The 15,337-nt window shown below is 41.1% G+C and overlaps 1 protein-coding gene across 3 annotated transcripts; it reads right to left on the bottom strand.

Moving 5' to 3' along the window:
• Positions 1 to 38: 38 nt before the first annotated feature.
• Positions 39 to 15,287, bottom strand: DNAJC2 (DnaJ heat shock protein family (Hsp40) member C2). 3 transcript variants are annotated; one of them, XM_058804841.1, is made up of 17 exons: positions 15,118 to 15,287; positions 14,406 to 14,596; positions 13,774 to 13,849; positions 12,917 to 13,015; positions 10,714 to 10,855; positions 9,480 to 9,560; positions 8,705 to 8,770; positions 6,866 to 6,957; positions 6,644 to 6,765; positions 5,685 to 5,834; positions 5,297 to 5,385; positions 5,141 to 5,210; positions 3,398 to 3,582; positions 2,118 to 2,218; positions 1,071 to 1,178; positions 652 to 806; positions 39 to 159 (listed from the first exon to the last, which is right to left on the bottom strand). In XM_058804841.1, the coding sequence occupies exons 1-17, from the start codon at positions 15,263 to 15,265 to the stop codon at positions 85 to 87; spliced, it is 1,950 nt and encodes a 649-aa protein (XP_058660824.1). In that variant the 5' UTR covers positions 15,266 to 15,287; the 3' UTR covers positions 39 to 84. The 3 variants fall into 3 exon arrangements, with proteins under 3 accessions (XP_058660824.1, XP_058660823.1, XP_058660825.1); XM_058804840.1 differs by lacking the exon at positions 39 to 159 and having other exon boundaries at positions 535 to 806; XM_058804842.1 differs by lacking the exon at positions 39 to 159 and having other exon boundaries at positions 535 to 806; positions 14,406 to 14,507; positions 15,118 to 15,154.
• Between the last annotated feature and the right edge of the window lie 50 nt (positions 15,288 to 15,337).

Below are 15,337 nucleotides of genomic sequence, written 5' to 3'. Positions count from 1 at the left end.
CTGTGTTTCTGTATAATGAAGAAAGGAATGGAAACATGTACAGTATTTGCATTTTTATTATAAAACAAGGATTGTCAGTAAGAGTCATTTCTTGACTTTAGTAGCATTCATCACTTGTTCTTGAGCAGCTTTCTTTGCCTTGACCATTTCCACGAGTTCCTGAAGAGAAGGTGGGGAAAAAAAGAAATTTAACTAAACACAAAACTTGTGACCAATGCTGTAGGTTTGAACACTACATATATTCACTGTAAAACACACTACTTCTCAACATAATGAGAAATCTACATTGTTTAATGTTGTCAAGCAATTTCCCTTAGAAACAAATCAATTAATGGAAGGTCAATCCTCAAGTACCAGGAACTTTACCTACAGGAGCTGGGGATAGGACTTCATCTATGAGAGCTTGCTGTCAAACTATAAAACAAATTTCCTGACACAGACTTTCCTTGCCAGCTTTCAGAGGCACTATTTTCACTGAGGAACTGCTCTTTTGGGGTTAAGTTACCAAAAATAAAAGGTTTCTTCTACGGTTCCATCATTTTGCCTGTGTCAGATCCTGTCTCTGGGGCAGTATCTCATGGAACAGTAAAAGCAAAGGATTCTCTCCAGGCCTGGCCTGGTGCAGTCCCAGGAGGAGGTGAGGGACCTCACCTTATATCGTTTCATGCAGTCTTTTTTTGACCGGCCTGGAACAGCTGCTGCTATTTTCTCCCATCTTTCAGGAGTATTTACTGGATAAGTCTTCAATGCTTGTTCTAAAAGTTTTTGTTCTTCTGTAGTCCAAGGGGATGAATCTAGAGGTGATCCTGTTTTTAAATGCAAAAAGGACAGCAAGAATAGATATTTTTAAAAGAGTCAAGAAAATACTGTAAAACATGTTATAGTTTATTTTAAATCCCTGAAGTTTTGGGATGTATTGTGTGTACCAGAAACCCTCAAATCTGGCATCAGAGCCTGAACCACTTGCTATCAAAGTATGCAGGCAAATCTTGAGAAAGTTCTGGGTTACTTTCACCCCAAGAGACCCAGGGGAGAGAAGTGCACAAGAAGGGCTCCCTTTTCACCTTTACCTTCAAATCGTTCTGAGGGGGCAGCACTGTCCATCTGAGGCACCACACCATGTTCTTTTTTAAATTTGTCAAATGCTTTCTTGTTTATGTCATCTTTTTGATGAGGGTCTATGAGCAACAGACATTAAAGAGAATAATTATTGCAAGATTAAAGCCAGATGTAATAATAATAACAACATTCTGTAGCAGATTAATTCCAATAATCACAAAATCATAAACCCCAATTTCTACTTACTTTAAAATTACCATAAAGATGTTGGTAGATTAAAAAAAAAATCATTCAGGGTCCAATAAATTTTTCTCAGATTTTCCAACCCTTATCCTGCTTTATAGTGCTCAGAGGAATAATTGTTCCATATAATCTTAAACCTGAATCTGCAACTTCCCCAAAATCAAGAGGGATTGTTTTGTCAAGGGCTGTGGCACAAAACTCATGCATTGCCCAGGGTATGACCATGTCAGAGAGGCAGGAAAATCCAGGTGGCTCCTTGTGCCCCTCTGTGGTTTGTAATGCAGAAACCTCTTGAAAATTTAATGTTTTTTTTTCCTTCTATAGTGAAATGTGTAATTTCCTTGCAGCCTTATTCCAGAGCTCTCTATGCTTAATTTTTCATTTTTATATTCATTTTTGAAGAGGAGATGAGCCACATTCATTTAGGTGTCTTACTCTGGTGTTGGGTTCCATTAATTTTTTTAAAGTATGTCTAGACCTTCATCAGTTCCATTTATTTTAGATGCCTTCCTTTGTAGGGAGCTTTCTGAGAGGCCCATTTATCTCTCTTTGAGCCCTGCTATTTCAGGGCATCAGAGCATCAAGCTACATTAAGAGAGTTTCTGAGAGCTGCTTGTGAGGTGCTGACTTACAAAAGAGCCATTAGGATGAAAACACTGAATCACATAAATGCGCCTCTAAATCCTCCATCTGAACTACATTTCTTTTGGGGCTGTACAGAGGATTTTCTTAAGAAACACAGCTCCAGTCACAGAAAACTCAGCTGTACAGAAGCAGGCAGACCATGTGTTACAAAAATAAGGTAATATAGATACCAAGCTTTTGGAGACTCTTTGCTTTATTGATGACATCTTTTGCTGTTCGTTTTATTCCAGTAGTAGAGTGCAAGTTCATGTAATTGGCAATAACTTCCCACCTACAGCAAGAACAGAAATAATAAACCAGCACATTACATAATACTTTATCTTCATATAAACCATGGTCAAGCTCCTGTACACATTTTTATAAACTCCTGAGTAAGTTCTAACATATTTAAATATGTGCAAAATCCCAGAGTTGCTGTTCTGGAAAGCTTTCAGTCACTAACTGAAGAATTCAATCAGCTTGGGTGAACTCCTCAGTTCCCAATACAGAAAAAGGATGGGGTACAATGTAGGTAAGTGCAAACCTCTAATCAAAATTCTGCTAAATTGCTGTTACCCTCTGGCATTAAATACTGCAGGCTGCACTGAAGGGCTGAGTAGTTACTAACCCTCTGTCCACTGCCCCCAGAAGAATAACTAAACATTAGGTAAAAGGGCTTAAAGAGGAGAGAGCTGGAACAGCCCTAGTCCCAGGATTATTCCTAGCGGATTCTTAGAAAATGGAAGGCAGTATGTAGTGCTGCTCAGACAGGAGCCTTGCAGAAACAGGCACTGGTATCATCTCCATGGAGTATGGCATTTTTCAGTAAGCATCCAAATTTTGTAATGGATGTTTGAAATCTTTGTAATCCTACATGGAAGAAGGCATTTCATTCCTGGGAAAAAAAGTATTTAAAGTGTGCTCCTGTTCTTGCTTAGCAGTAAGCTGAGTGCCAGTGCTGTATTCTGTAAATCTTAGCCTTTGCCTTTTCCCCTGGCTCTCCTCTAAAGAAAGCTGGTGGACTTAACTCCTTTTCTGGGATATTTTCCTCCTACCATATAGAGAAGAAACCAGCCTCACATTTCATTGTGGAGCCTCTGGAAGTGGCTTACACACTTGTATTCCTACCCAGCTGCACCCCAGTCACTGGTGTGGTTTTGTTCTGCACTTTAAGGAGTGGAGCCTACCATGGAGTGAGCCCTGTGCAAACAGGCACCTCAGCACCATCCTGGTAATGGACTGAGGCCCAAATCTGGGGGGAAACAAGATACAGAGCTAACTCCAGTGACACACAGAGCATGGTACCAAGGAAAAACAAACCTCTGGCTGCTTTTGAGTCAAGGGAAAAAAAGATGTTTAGGAAGTCCTTATACTGACAAAGTACTTGGGAAGATCTGAAAATATTTTATTATGCTTGTAATTTAATTTAAAATTGTTAGTAAGGGCTTTTAGCACCAAACCCGAGAAGTACCTTGAGTTAGTCCCTGCTGGAAAGAGGTTCACAGCTTTAATTAACAACTGTAAATCATCCTCTGGCCAGTTTTTGCTTCCCCCTCCACCGCCAGTGGTTGTCTTTTCTGAGCTCTTTGTTGCTTGGCGCATACGAGCTTCTGCCTCTTCTTTTTCTCGCCTTATTTGTTCATTTATTTCTTCTATCTAAAGATTGCAAATAAGCATTATTTACTGAATCATTGTTACATTTTACAGTGACACAACCCCCTCTCTGGACTTCCTTTGAACCTTGGATTTTGCTTTGTTTTTGTTCCGTATATTATATGTAAAGAAACAGAGAAGCTTATCTGTTCCAGTATTATTTCCCTTCATTACATGTGTATATTTTTAGGATTTAAAGATCAGTAGTTAACAGCAGAAATCCATCACAGGTTCACTAGGAAATTAAATGAATATCCCCAGAATCAAAGCAAAAGTTTTCAACCTTGCATGAATGTCTAGGCTAACACTTGACTTAGAGGGACAGATCCACAAAAGTATTAAGACCAGTGAGGGCAATTAAACCTCTGTGTTGAATACACTGGCTCTCAAATCTTCCAGCCTAACTGGTATCTAAGCCTGATTATATCAGTACAGCCATAACAACAGAGAACTTTTACATTAGAATGAGCTGCAGACTTTAGTTACTAAGTGTGTACTCAGGGTTAGATGGCCATTTAGCAAGCTAAAAACTGCTTAAGTTAACCCACTGCACATTTTTGTGATCTGTAATCACATCTCAAGACTGTGGTGTGACACATCTTTAATCATCTGCTTCTGAGTGGGCCCAGTCCAATCTTGGCACTATTAGAAGAGCTGTGCACTTATGGCTGTTGGCAGGATGCCCAGTGGCAAGAGCAAGAAACCATTTCATAAAACCTTCCTGGCAAAAGGAAAGTTAACTGATAGATAATTTTTAGTGGAATAGTTTTAACAGATAGAAAGAGGACTGTCCTGTATTTAGAACACCCTCCTGGAAAATGGAATATTGAATTCAGTCCCTGAATTACTGTAGAGTAAGAGGCATTTCAGTCCTAAATTGTCTGAAGAGTAAACCTGACCCTGGGATGAGGGCAGATCATATTCCCCACCAAGGAAAAACATTCACAGCTGTGTATCCACAGTGGATGAGAGAAAGCACCTTCCTCTTTCTGCAGGTTCTTCTGCCAGGTTCAGTTTTTGGTTCAAATGGCTTTTCCTTGATGGCAAATATAGGCAGAGCCTTGCTGAGTTTTGGTAAATTTTGATTCCGTGTCTTGCATTTCCCATTCCTTGGTATCCAACCTACCAGCCCTTCTAGTGCCAACAGCCTGCAGCACATTTTAGTCCTTTTGTGGATCTATCCCCAAGTCACAGACACTAGACATGGATTTTTCTTGCATAAGAAGAAAAGACTGCCCTCCTTCCTCAAGGTAACTGCTACACATTGTTGGGCAAAATGAAATTTCTCTACTGTTTCTGTATACCATATAAGAGGTAGGTTTTGTGTTCTTTACAGATAAAAATGTGTATTTTGTTCTTGGCTGGCCCTGTTGCTTTGACCAGCCATGAACTGCACAATGTAAAATGAAGCAGAGATCCCTCTGCCTGTGGACTCTGAAAATCAAGTCTTTGTGTTTTACCAAGCCCGATTCCAGAGCAGCTCTGCTGCATCTTACTTCAGTTCAGACAGGTTGATTTCACAAGTTATTCTGTTATTTGATTTGACACTCAGCATAATTACCTGTTTTACTACAGCCGCCTTTCCTCCTTCCCTTGTTGTGGATGTAAGTGCTTCATTCAAGCATTGCAGACTAAAAATAAATTATTCAGTTACAATGGAGAGCTAGTAGAAAGATGGGTATCAAAAGGAGCAGAAAGCAGCAGCAGGAGGACTTACCTTGCTAGCTCAAGACGGTCACAAAGCTTTTCCACCTCCTCCATCATTTTAACACAATCTGCCTCATTATCAGAAAAGTAATTCCAGTTCTGGAAGCAGAAATACATGTTCTACAAAGTTCTTGAACTTTATTGTCCTATTCCTTCAGACAAAGGCTTAACACACAGCATTCTTCAGCCACTGCTGTGTTTGGACCTATTTGGTCAGCTTTACTCATAACTCATATGCATGTAAGTATGTGTTTTAGTATTTTGTTTTTTTAGTAAACCCACTTTCCATACCCATCTCCAGCCCTAAGAACAAGCAAACACATGATCCAGGCTGATCTAAGCAAAGACAGTAATTTGTCTGATGTAACCTGTATTTCATTGTAATAATAGTTAAATACCTTGCATGTTGTTCTGAGTTTTTGCCTTTCTTTCTTGATTGCTTTCTTCTGTATCTCTTTTTCCTTTTTTGCCACTAATGCTTGCTGCCTAACTTCTTCCTCCTCCTTTTCTTTTGCTAACCGTGCTGCTTCTAATTCTGCTTGTCTTTGCTGCAATCAAAAGAAAAAAATGCAAGTAAAAAAATCATCCAAGTAACATTGTTACAGGGCCATTCAGTCATCCAGTATCAAAATGTGTTGTTTCTGGTTTGGGTGGAGTTTTGTTGGTATGTTTGGGGGTTTAAAAATGCATGAATACTTTAATGTCTGGTTTTCCAAGAATTTTGAGGGAGATGATGACACATACCATGTGGCATTGAGTCAAGTACTCCCTGTGAGGACCCTCAGTTTATAAATCCTGACTTCCTCTACAACAAAGATACAAAACTGTGCATAATTTCCTACTTCAGCCTCAGGAGTATGAACTTCATGGTCCAGTATTTCTCCTGCATCATTTCTGACATATTTTGCAGTGTTCTAATGTCTTTAAGGGAACTGTCCTTACAGTTCCCTTTCATTCCTGTACTTTCAGAGCCATCTTCTCCAAACTTTTCATATTTATCAAGTATGTTCTGTTACCTCAGAACATTTCGTACCAACCAACCATTCACAAACCACATGCCCAAGGCAAGCAGACATACCCATTTTATGCACTTAATGCTTGCCTTGAAACCAGAGGAAGTGTATGCAACAGAAGAACTCAGTTTTCAAAGGTGTTTTGTTTCAGATCTGCATTCCTTGTTTCCATCTCATTGTCAGAAGGCTGCCAGCCTTACACTGCCTGCTGCACAGGCATCAAACACAACACATTTTTGAACCCCAGGGTAATTCTGTCAGTAGTCTTCTGACAAATCTAGAACCTGAAGCAGCAGGTGTGAATGAAGCAGAGTTTTTCAACCCAAATAAAGTCCTTCACTTACTTTTTCTTTTGCCTCCTGTTCTTTTCGTTTTGCTTCTACCTTGGCTTTCTTCTCTGCTTCCTTCTTTGCCTTTTCTTCCTCCTTAAATTTCTTTATTCTGGGATCACAGCTGTATGCACTGTCTGGTGGAAGAAAGGAAGCATCATGTATAGAAGAAAAGCAGGAGACTTCCACAGTTAGTTAATAAATCTCACTTTAAAGAACAGCAGTTTGTGTGCTCACCAACAAGAGTCCTAATTCTGTTCATTTCTTCTTTTTTTCTCAATGCTCTGGCAGCTCTGTTCTGCTTTTCAATCCACCTCCTTTCATCTCGACTAAAAGGGAAAGCATAGTTCAGTGCTAATGCTTTACAGTGCCACTGCTAGAAATTCATCAACAAGCTTCTTAAACAGTTCCCCCCACACAGATGTTCTTCTGGGAGTACTTCAAAAATAGACTTCAAAAAATTAAGTTCCAGGCTCTGAGTTCATGTACAAAATGCTAAGTGTTTACATAGTTATATAAACCTGACAAAGCAAGCTGCTTATCTGTCCTTGTAGGGAATGAGACCATGGACTTTATTTTCAAAATGCAATCCACTTGCTTACCTAACATTAAACTCAAGCTAAACAACAGAAATGCTAGCACAGGGTTTAATTAAAGGACAGCAGTATAAATAATGCCACAGTTAGCTCATTTTGCAGAATTTAGTCATGTCACATAAACTCATCTGCACAGGAACAACACTCTGAAGTAGCATGATACTCTGGGTAAAGTCATGCCAGATTCACTCCACTGAAATACAGCTCAGGTAATTGATGGGCTGACTAAATAATCTGAAATTTTACCAGTGCTGTCAAGAAAGAGGCAAATTTTAATGGGGATCTGTAGCCTCATCAACACAGCCACATAAAGAACAACAGAGGGGGCAGGGAAGTTGGAACTATGAGGTATTTAAAGCTCCTTCCAACCCAAACCACTCTACCTCAGAACAAAGAAAGCAATCCCCATAACTGAGAAGGAGGCTAATATGAATAGATTGAAGCTTTAAAACATGAGCAACATCACCTTTGGCAAGAAGGAGTAGCAAGAATCATGACCATCTGAAGAGCAGCTGTAATGCAGTTCTCTCTCATAAGTACAGCACACTAGGTACCATTTGTCTAAACATCTTTGAGAAGGACACTAATGACAGGAATGAGCAGAAAAAAGAGCTATACAAATAATTCAAGATTGTTCCAATGAGAAGCCTAGAGGTTCATCTGTGTGATGTACCACAAGTACAAGTGACAGGGAACTGATTACAGTGCCCTCACAGAATCTTCACAGGAGAGAGAACAGTGGGTCTGCTGAGGTTCAAGAAATCCAGGAGCAGGAAGAGGCACAAGAGAAGAGAAATGCCCAGCTACAGCCTAAATATGGCAGTTTCCGGCACAAAGAAAGCCAACCACTGAATCTAAATACAAAACTGATTTCTAGCCAAACTGGCAAAAAGATAAGCATACGATGTAAATTATGGTCTCACAAGGATTACTAAGTGAGGTTGTGTCCTGTGAAATGTGTGTTAGACTAAAGCTCCAGCTTGAACACTGTTTATAACTGTAGGAAGGATAAAACCACAATGTATTTTCCAATGCAACATGTTCTGAGTAATTCAGCAACTATCACTACATCAACTAATACATAATTTTTAGCATCAAGCCATCAGAACTCACCTCTCCGAACTCTAGGAAGTATCATTTTCTCAGTACAAGTTAAAGAGAGAAATGATACCAGCAGGCTCATCCACTCTGTCCTGGCTCCACCTGTGCTTGGGACTGGCAGGAATTGAAAGCCTGGACTTAAATGAACACACATTTCAAAGCACCTCAGACAGACCTCTGCGAGGCAAGCAGGAACTACTTCAATTATATGAAGAAGCCCACAGTAAGTTCAGTTCAATCCATGACTGACCCCTAAGCTGGGAGAGTGGAATTCAGACTTGGTTCAGCTGCCTTTCTTCCTATGACTTACAGTCTAAGAGAAAGTTGCAAAATCTTGCAACCTCTCAGTCTCCTGTCAAAATTATTTTTACTTACATACCATTCTGCTTTTTCTTTTTCCTCTTCATCTAAATAGGAAAACTCTCTCCAGGAATCAAAATTATACCTAAAGGAAATTGAAGAAAAAAAAAAAGTGAATGAAAAAACAGCAAATCTGTTAAACATCAGCACATTTTTTACTGTTATGTGTTTATAGGCAACTGTACTGCTGTTTACAATTTATAACACATAATTTAAAATTATTCTGCACCTACAGTGATTCCACTGTGTTGAGTCAGTATGCAGAATATGATTTACACCTCTCTGTACTGTAGGACAGCCTACTTCAGGATGGCATTGGTCTTGCCCACTCTAAATGTCTACAGCTGTCTATGTTTCTGTCACAGGCAGGGGAAATGCAGTGCAGTCAGTAGAGTTCAGACAGAAATAAATCTTTATCTGAGCACCCATATTTAGCAGATAAGGCATGCCAAAAACATGACTGACTTTTTTGGACTAAACACACCTCCCTTTGCTAGAGGAGCTTAAACTCCTAAGATGTCTCCACTAAAAACACAGGTTAGATGAGATAAACCTGACTTCCAGTCTGTGGGTCAGCTCAGTTCTCAGCCACCATGGTCAGAAATTCCCACTGCAGCTGTAAATTTACAAGTGGATGGGTTAGCCAGGAGAAAGCTGGCTCAGTTTGTGGAAGGCACAAAAGCTGTGGGGTAATTTTGTGACATCAGGAGGCTGGGACAGCCCACACACCAAAGGGTCTGCAAGCCCTTTATACTGCATGTCTTGAATAGAAACAGAGGCACCAGCTGACTTACCAAAAGGAATAGAATGCATCTACCTCCTCAAATGAGGAGTTCATGTCCCCAAGTTTAGGTACATTTTTCTTATTTGACCACCTGAAAATACATGGATATATTCAAGAAACAATATATACAATCTTCATAACATGGCATTTGTTAAGCACAGAATCAAAACCTGAGATTCTCTCCCACCAACACAGAGAGGGCACCAGGAAAGAGGAAAAGAACAGGAGAGTTCCTCATAAGTATCCTCCAGATTGGGCATTTTTGGGTGAGTTTCCCCAAAAAAGCAACCTTCTCCTGCCTGAGTGTCTCCTGCTTTGTGCCTCAAGAAGACCTGATGGAGCACAAATTATCTTTGTAGATACTCCATTCTCCATACACATTCTTCTGGCAGAGGAGCCTATGGAAAGTGGCCACAATAACTCTGTGAATAACTCAGCTCTCTGGCAGGGTACAGAAGTCTCCCACACATCCTACTGGAGCACAAGGGAATAATGCAATAATGCATACTTTGCCCCCACTGCATCTTTTTCTAGGGAAATCTTCCACAGGCTCTAGAATTGGTTGTTCCATGACAGAGCATTAACTCTCACTGCAGAAAAGGGAAAATCCTCATCTGACAACCACAGATCCAGGTCTGAAGTCTATGGAATAAGATTCAGTGAGAGTAGTTTAAACCATAATTGTTCAGAATGTTGTAAAGTGCCTCATGTAATTAAGCCCTTTTATACAGGGAAAAGTTGGCAGGTTTCTATTGTGACAACCTTAATACCAAGCTAATTGTCAACCATGAATCAAATGAAGAAAAGAAGTCACACAAAGTAAGAGAGAACCACCAAATATTGACAACTACAATTTTCTTCTCTTTTAACCAGCTAAATCATGACTGTAACTACTGTCTTCTGTTGATGCCTCACTCTCAGAAGAAAATAATTTTAAAAAGGAAGTTTTAGTCAGCAGCACATATTTGGTATTGTAAGTAATTTCAAGATGAAACAATGAGTTGTGCAAAATGGGCCGTAGGTAATGGGAAGCTGAGAAGTTTTTCAAAAATGGCATGGGTCAAACTCAAAGCCATCAGCTGCCAGTTCAGATTATTTTAAAATGAAATAAAAAATAATTGCAACTATTTTAGTTATATTACATTTCTAGCAAATTAATACATCTCTTATTACAAACACAATGTCAAAAGAGTTTGCAAATGCTGATTCTCCAGCAACAGCAGAGGCAGTCAGACACAGCTTACCTGGCATTTCTTTCAAAAACTGGTGAGAAAACTTCGAAGAAGTTTTCTTTTGCTTCACTTTTGGAAGGTACAGAGTTATCAAAAGTTGGGTCTATGCTGTTAAATGCTCGTCGTTTCACAGGATCAGATAATATTTCATAAGCTGAAAGTTACCAGACATAAGGTTGTAAATGTTTGAAAAGATGTTCTCAGATCTGTGTTTGATCTATCTGTAGTGTTCTTGTAGAGCTTGATATTTCATTATTTTAGTGACACCAAAAAGCATTACTGTCTGTTCCTGCTAAACTAAGTAGGAGGAAAACATTTATGAAAAAGGACACATTTAACCATTAAGATGTAACAAAACAGACAATATTTAACTTTATAGCAGTAAATTTTGTTCAGACACTGGGAGTTTGGGCATGACATCTTCAGACTTTTATCCTACACCAGATCCCTGCAGATAAATTGACAAAATGGTTCACTAGGGCACAGAGCAAAGGCAATCCCTGAGTTCATGTGTTGTCAGAATGGGCTAGAACAGGAACTGTTCCTTAGAATTTTTGCAGGTGATGATGAACTGAATCTTTGATAGAATACAGAACTCCACACAAACTCTCCAAAACATGCAAACAGTCCCAGATTTCCTGCTCTTAGATCCCTGCAGCTGGGGAGATCACATTACTAATTTTATGTTCTGTAAATCACAAAAACTACAGCTTCAGTACTCTTATCTCAGTGAAGTGTGGAGTTTTACAATGACCACTATTTTTCAGTAAGAATGAAAAGTCACAGAAATCAAATTTGTACTGCAATCATTCATGGACTTGTGTGCCTGCACCCCTGCCAGAGAACACTGGCCCATGAAGGTTGGATGTGGGAGGTGATAATCTGGAGGAGGCCTTGGTGCTCTGCAGGGCTGTAAGCTGATCTCACTGCAAGGAATGACAGTGGCCACCAGTGAGCTGCTGTCTGCCAGTCTGCCCTTTCCCTCTGGGAAAGGACTTCCCTCCACCAACACTCCAAATGACCCCAATTATCCTGCCTCAGTAACCCTCACACCATTTTCCTGGTGCAGGAAATTCTGTGCACATCCATTGGTTCCTCTTCCATTTAGGAGATGTCCCTTCCACTTACAGATCCCCAGTTCTACTCCCACACACTCAGCTCCCCCAGCTCTGCATCTCCCACACATTCCTTTGTCAGACCAGTTTCTGAGTCCAACTTATGTTCTCCCACCTTTCCAAGTTTCTCCTCCCTGTTTCATTACTGTTTGTTCCTACTCCAGGTCCCCCTTTCCTACTATTGCATTTTAGAATGCTGCCTGGAAGCATTATTCCTTTTCTGTGCTACTTGTGCTTTGCTTTCTGTTTAGCCCCAAACTTGGATTGCAAGCAGTTAAGAGGGAAGGTTCTATGACTTTTTGCTCCTTGCATGTAGAACACAGAGCATTTTCCTGAACTCAGAGATATTTTAGATAAACATTCAGAGGAGGAAGTTTAGAAACACAAATTCCAAGATTTCCTCCTGCTCCAACCTTACTGAGTGAAATTTGTTTACAATAAACGAAAAAGCCAAGCTCTCAAGCATTCCTGGAGATGCAAGTCATACACCTAGAGCAGCCCCTGTGGGTTTGGAATTGGCCAGCAGTGGTGTCTGGGTCACAGAACCATTAAAGTTGGGAAAGACCTCTAAAACCAGAGTGCAGCCATTAATCCTGCACTGCTGAGTCCCCCACTCAGGCAAGAAGGAAATGTTATTAAATGGAGTTCACTTGCTCATCTGTGGGCACAAATGAGCAGCTGAAGAAACTGATGACCTGGATCAAATCAACACATGTCCTATTGTCACAGCAAGCACATTAGAATTCAGATTTTCCAGCTGCTGCTGGTGCCTGTGGGGAGTTGCTCCATGGCTCACTAGTTCATCCAGGTATGGGGCCAGCTCCAGAGGTTCATCTGTGTGTGCACTGCTGCAAGTGTCACATTTTGTCACCAGCTGCCACAGCAGCCAAACATCTGTCAGCTGCATTCCCTTCCTGCTTCTGCCCACTGGGAAGTTACACCTCATGTGATCTATTGATGCAGTTTTCTACAATGGAAAAAGAACTTCTCCAGCTGTTTACTCATTGACAATTCCTTAAAATCCTAATGAAGCCAACAAATACGTTTCTGATGATCAAGTAGATTGAGAGAGTATCCAACAAAGGAGATCAATTGCTTACCTTTAGTTATGCAAGTAAAATAATCATTATCACCCTCTCCTATCTGCTCCCCTGCAGCTTTTCGCTTGTCTGGATGATGTTTCAGAACCATGGATTTATCTAACAAATAAATGCATTACAGTTAGAAATGTTTCAGCAGAAACAGTTTCAAACTACAAAGTCACACAGTAACTCCAACTGGCATTTCTCTCATTCAAAACTTAAATAAAAATACAAACCAAACAGTCAGATCTAGCAGAAAACAGAAGTTAATGAATCTTCTTTGATTTAATACTATAGTTAGAATTAACATTATTTCATCTTTGCTGGGACATAAAATAACCACAACTCAGAAACTCTATTTTCTATTCCTCCTCAATATCTGAAGAAGTCTGAGACTTACTCTACTATTATGCCTAGCAATGTGCTTTAGTATCTGTAAGTGTACAGTTAGCTTCAAAATTGAAAGAAACAAAAATAATTAATGTAATTTTAGTTGTTATTTCTGATGAAAAACAAAATAGTTCAGATAAAACAAAAATTGTATTCTATCCCTTTACTGAAGTTTTGAACACGATCCAAAGTGAAATTTAGCAGGAAAGCTACAGCCTGTGAATGCTGCTGCACTTCCCAGAAACAGAGATGTGAAATTTTTTACTCCCCTAGATTTAGGCTTTGTGAATTTTTTTACTCCCCTACATTTAGGCTTCTGGATTTCAGAACTATGATATAAATTTAAGATGCTGGTAAACAACACAAATCAAACTTTTAGGCCTGGGAAACAGTAAAAACCTTGTTCCCAACATGCAGGTATTTTCACTGGAAACCAGCTGTGCACATCTGAAAAAAGGTTTTGCTTATGAGGGACAGGTACTCACGAGCTGCTTTGATTTGTTTCTGAGTAGCCTTGTATCGGATATTCCCCAGTCCAAGAACTGCATAATGGTCTTGATTCTGAGAGAAAAGAACCACAAACCCTAATAAACACTCATAAATACAACCTAAAACACCACCACACATGCAGAAAACAAGTTCTCTTCCCCATCTCTTAAAGGCAAGAGGGAGAATTCTTCCCTCTCCCAATAAATATTGGGAAAACACTATAGGAACAACTGTCATAAATTATTGAATAATTACTGAATAACAGAATATCAATAAATCAAGCCATTTTCATAGAAATTTAAGTAGCTTAATCTAAATTGGATTAAAGCACTAAAAAATTCAGTTATTGGAAAACTGAATTGCTGTTGTTAATATTAAGAGTATGTAACTCCAGAATAAAGGAGATGAGACACTTTATACTTTCAGGCAGTAAAATAAAAAGCTGCAGCTCAAAGCTAAGATCTTATCCTGAGGTGTTTGCCTTCACACACCAGCTATTAAGATAAGGGACATGAACTGATTCACATGGGTGTAGGAGGGGAGGAGGAAGGAGATCTTTAGCACCTGGGCATGGCATATAACCTCGATGAGCCAAACGAGGTGACAGTAACACATATTGACTGAATACCTTCCAGTCCTTTGGGTCGAGGGTTTTTAACATAGGATACTCCTCAAGCTGCAGTTCTTCATCCCCCGATTCCTCAGAAAGTTCCTTCTCATCTTCTAGCTCCTGGAAAGAGGCAGAAACATTTATGTTTCTCCTCTTAATAAATGCTTCAAACCATCTTCCCACAGGTTCCACTTGACAGAGTACTGACGCTATAAGCAAAAACATAAAAGCAACTTCATCTTCTGTGGTTTACTTTTGTTTTTTTTAAACTAAACCCCATCAAAACCCCCACAAGCACAGCATCACAGATCTCTAAGGGCTTTCTTTGGCTCCGCACACAGCAGAAAGCAGGAACCAGCACTCGTGCCCACCAGACGGGAGCTCCCAACGCTCCGCGCTCTCACAGCTGCAAAGGTGATTTCGAGTTAAAGGGACACGCGTGTCAATGGATGTTCAATTCGGTACCGGCGGCGGAGGAGGCACCCGGGCAGCGATATTGGATCGGGATGGATGTTCCCCGCGTTCCCGTTCCCAGGCCCCTCCCTCGGGAGCACCCAGACTTGTTGCTGGCACAGGGGCACCAACGATCCCGCCGGGGGCAGCGCACGGCACACGGAGACAATCAAACTCAAACCAACACCAAACTTCTCCAGCCCGGCCGATTTCCCAGCCCGGGGCCCGGCCGGGCGCTCCAGGGCGGCGTTTCCCGTCCCGAGCCCGCGGTACGTACCGGCGGAGAGCGGCCTGCTGACGGCCGAGCGCTGTCCGTCCGCCGCGGGGCCGCGCAGCAGCGCCATGGCCGCGGCCTGCGCCTGCCGCGGCACCGGCGCGTGGGGCGCCCGCAGCGCTTCCGGGGCGGCGGCGGCGTGCGGCGCCATAAGCGGCCCGGCCGGCCCTGCCCCAGTCCCGCGGGCCCCGCGGCGTCCCCGCCGCCCCCGCAGCGCCCCCGC

Source organism: Ammospiza caudacuta, chromosome 5, assembly GCF_027887145.1.
Source record: "Ammospiza caudacuta isolate bAmmCau1 chromosome 5, bAmmCau1.pri, whole genome shotgun sequence".
NCBI lineage: Eukaryota > Metazoa > Chordata > Aves > Passeriformes > Passerellidae > Ammospiza > Ammospiza caudacuta.
The sequence above is the reverse complement of the archived record's forward strand: the minus strand, read 5'-3'. Positions and strand labels throughout refer to the sequence as shown.

Excerpts from the sequence above, each read along its gene's own strand:
- DNAJC2 (XM_058804840.1), bottom strand. The coding sequence starts at position 15,265 with ATGGCGCCGCACGCCGCCGCCGCCCCGGAAGCGCTGCGGGCGCCCCAC. Across the intron at positions 13,850-14,405 it reads TCGACCCAAAGGACTGGAAG|AATCAAGACCATTATGCAGT; the intron begins GTATTCAGTCAA and ends CTTTTCTCTCAG. Across the intron at positions 10,856-12,916 it reads TTTTACTTGCATAACTAAAG|CTTATGAAATATTATCTGAT; the intron begins GTAAGCAATTGA and ends GGTAACTTTCAG.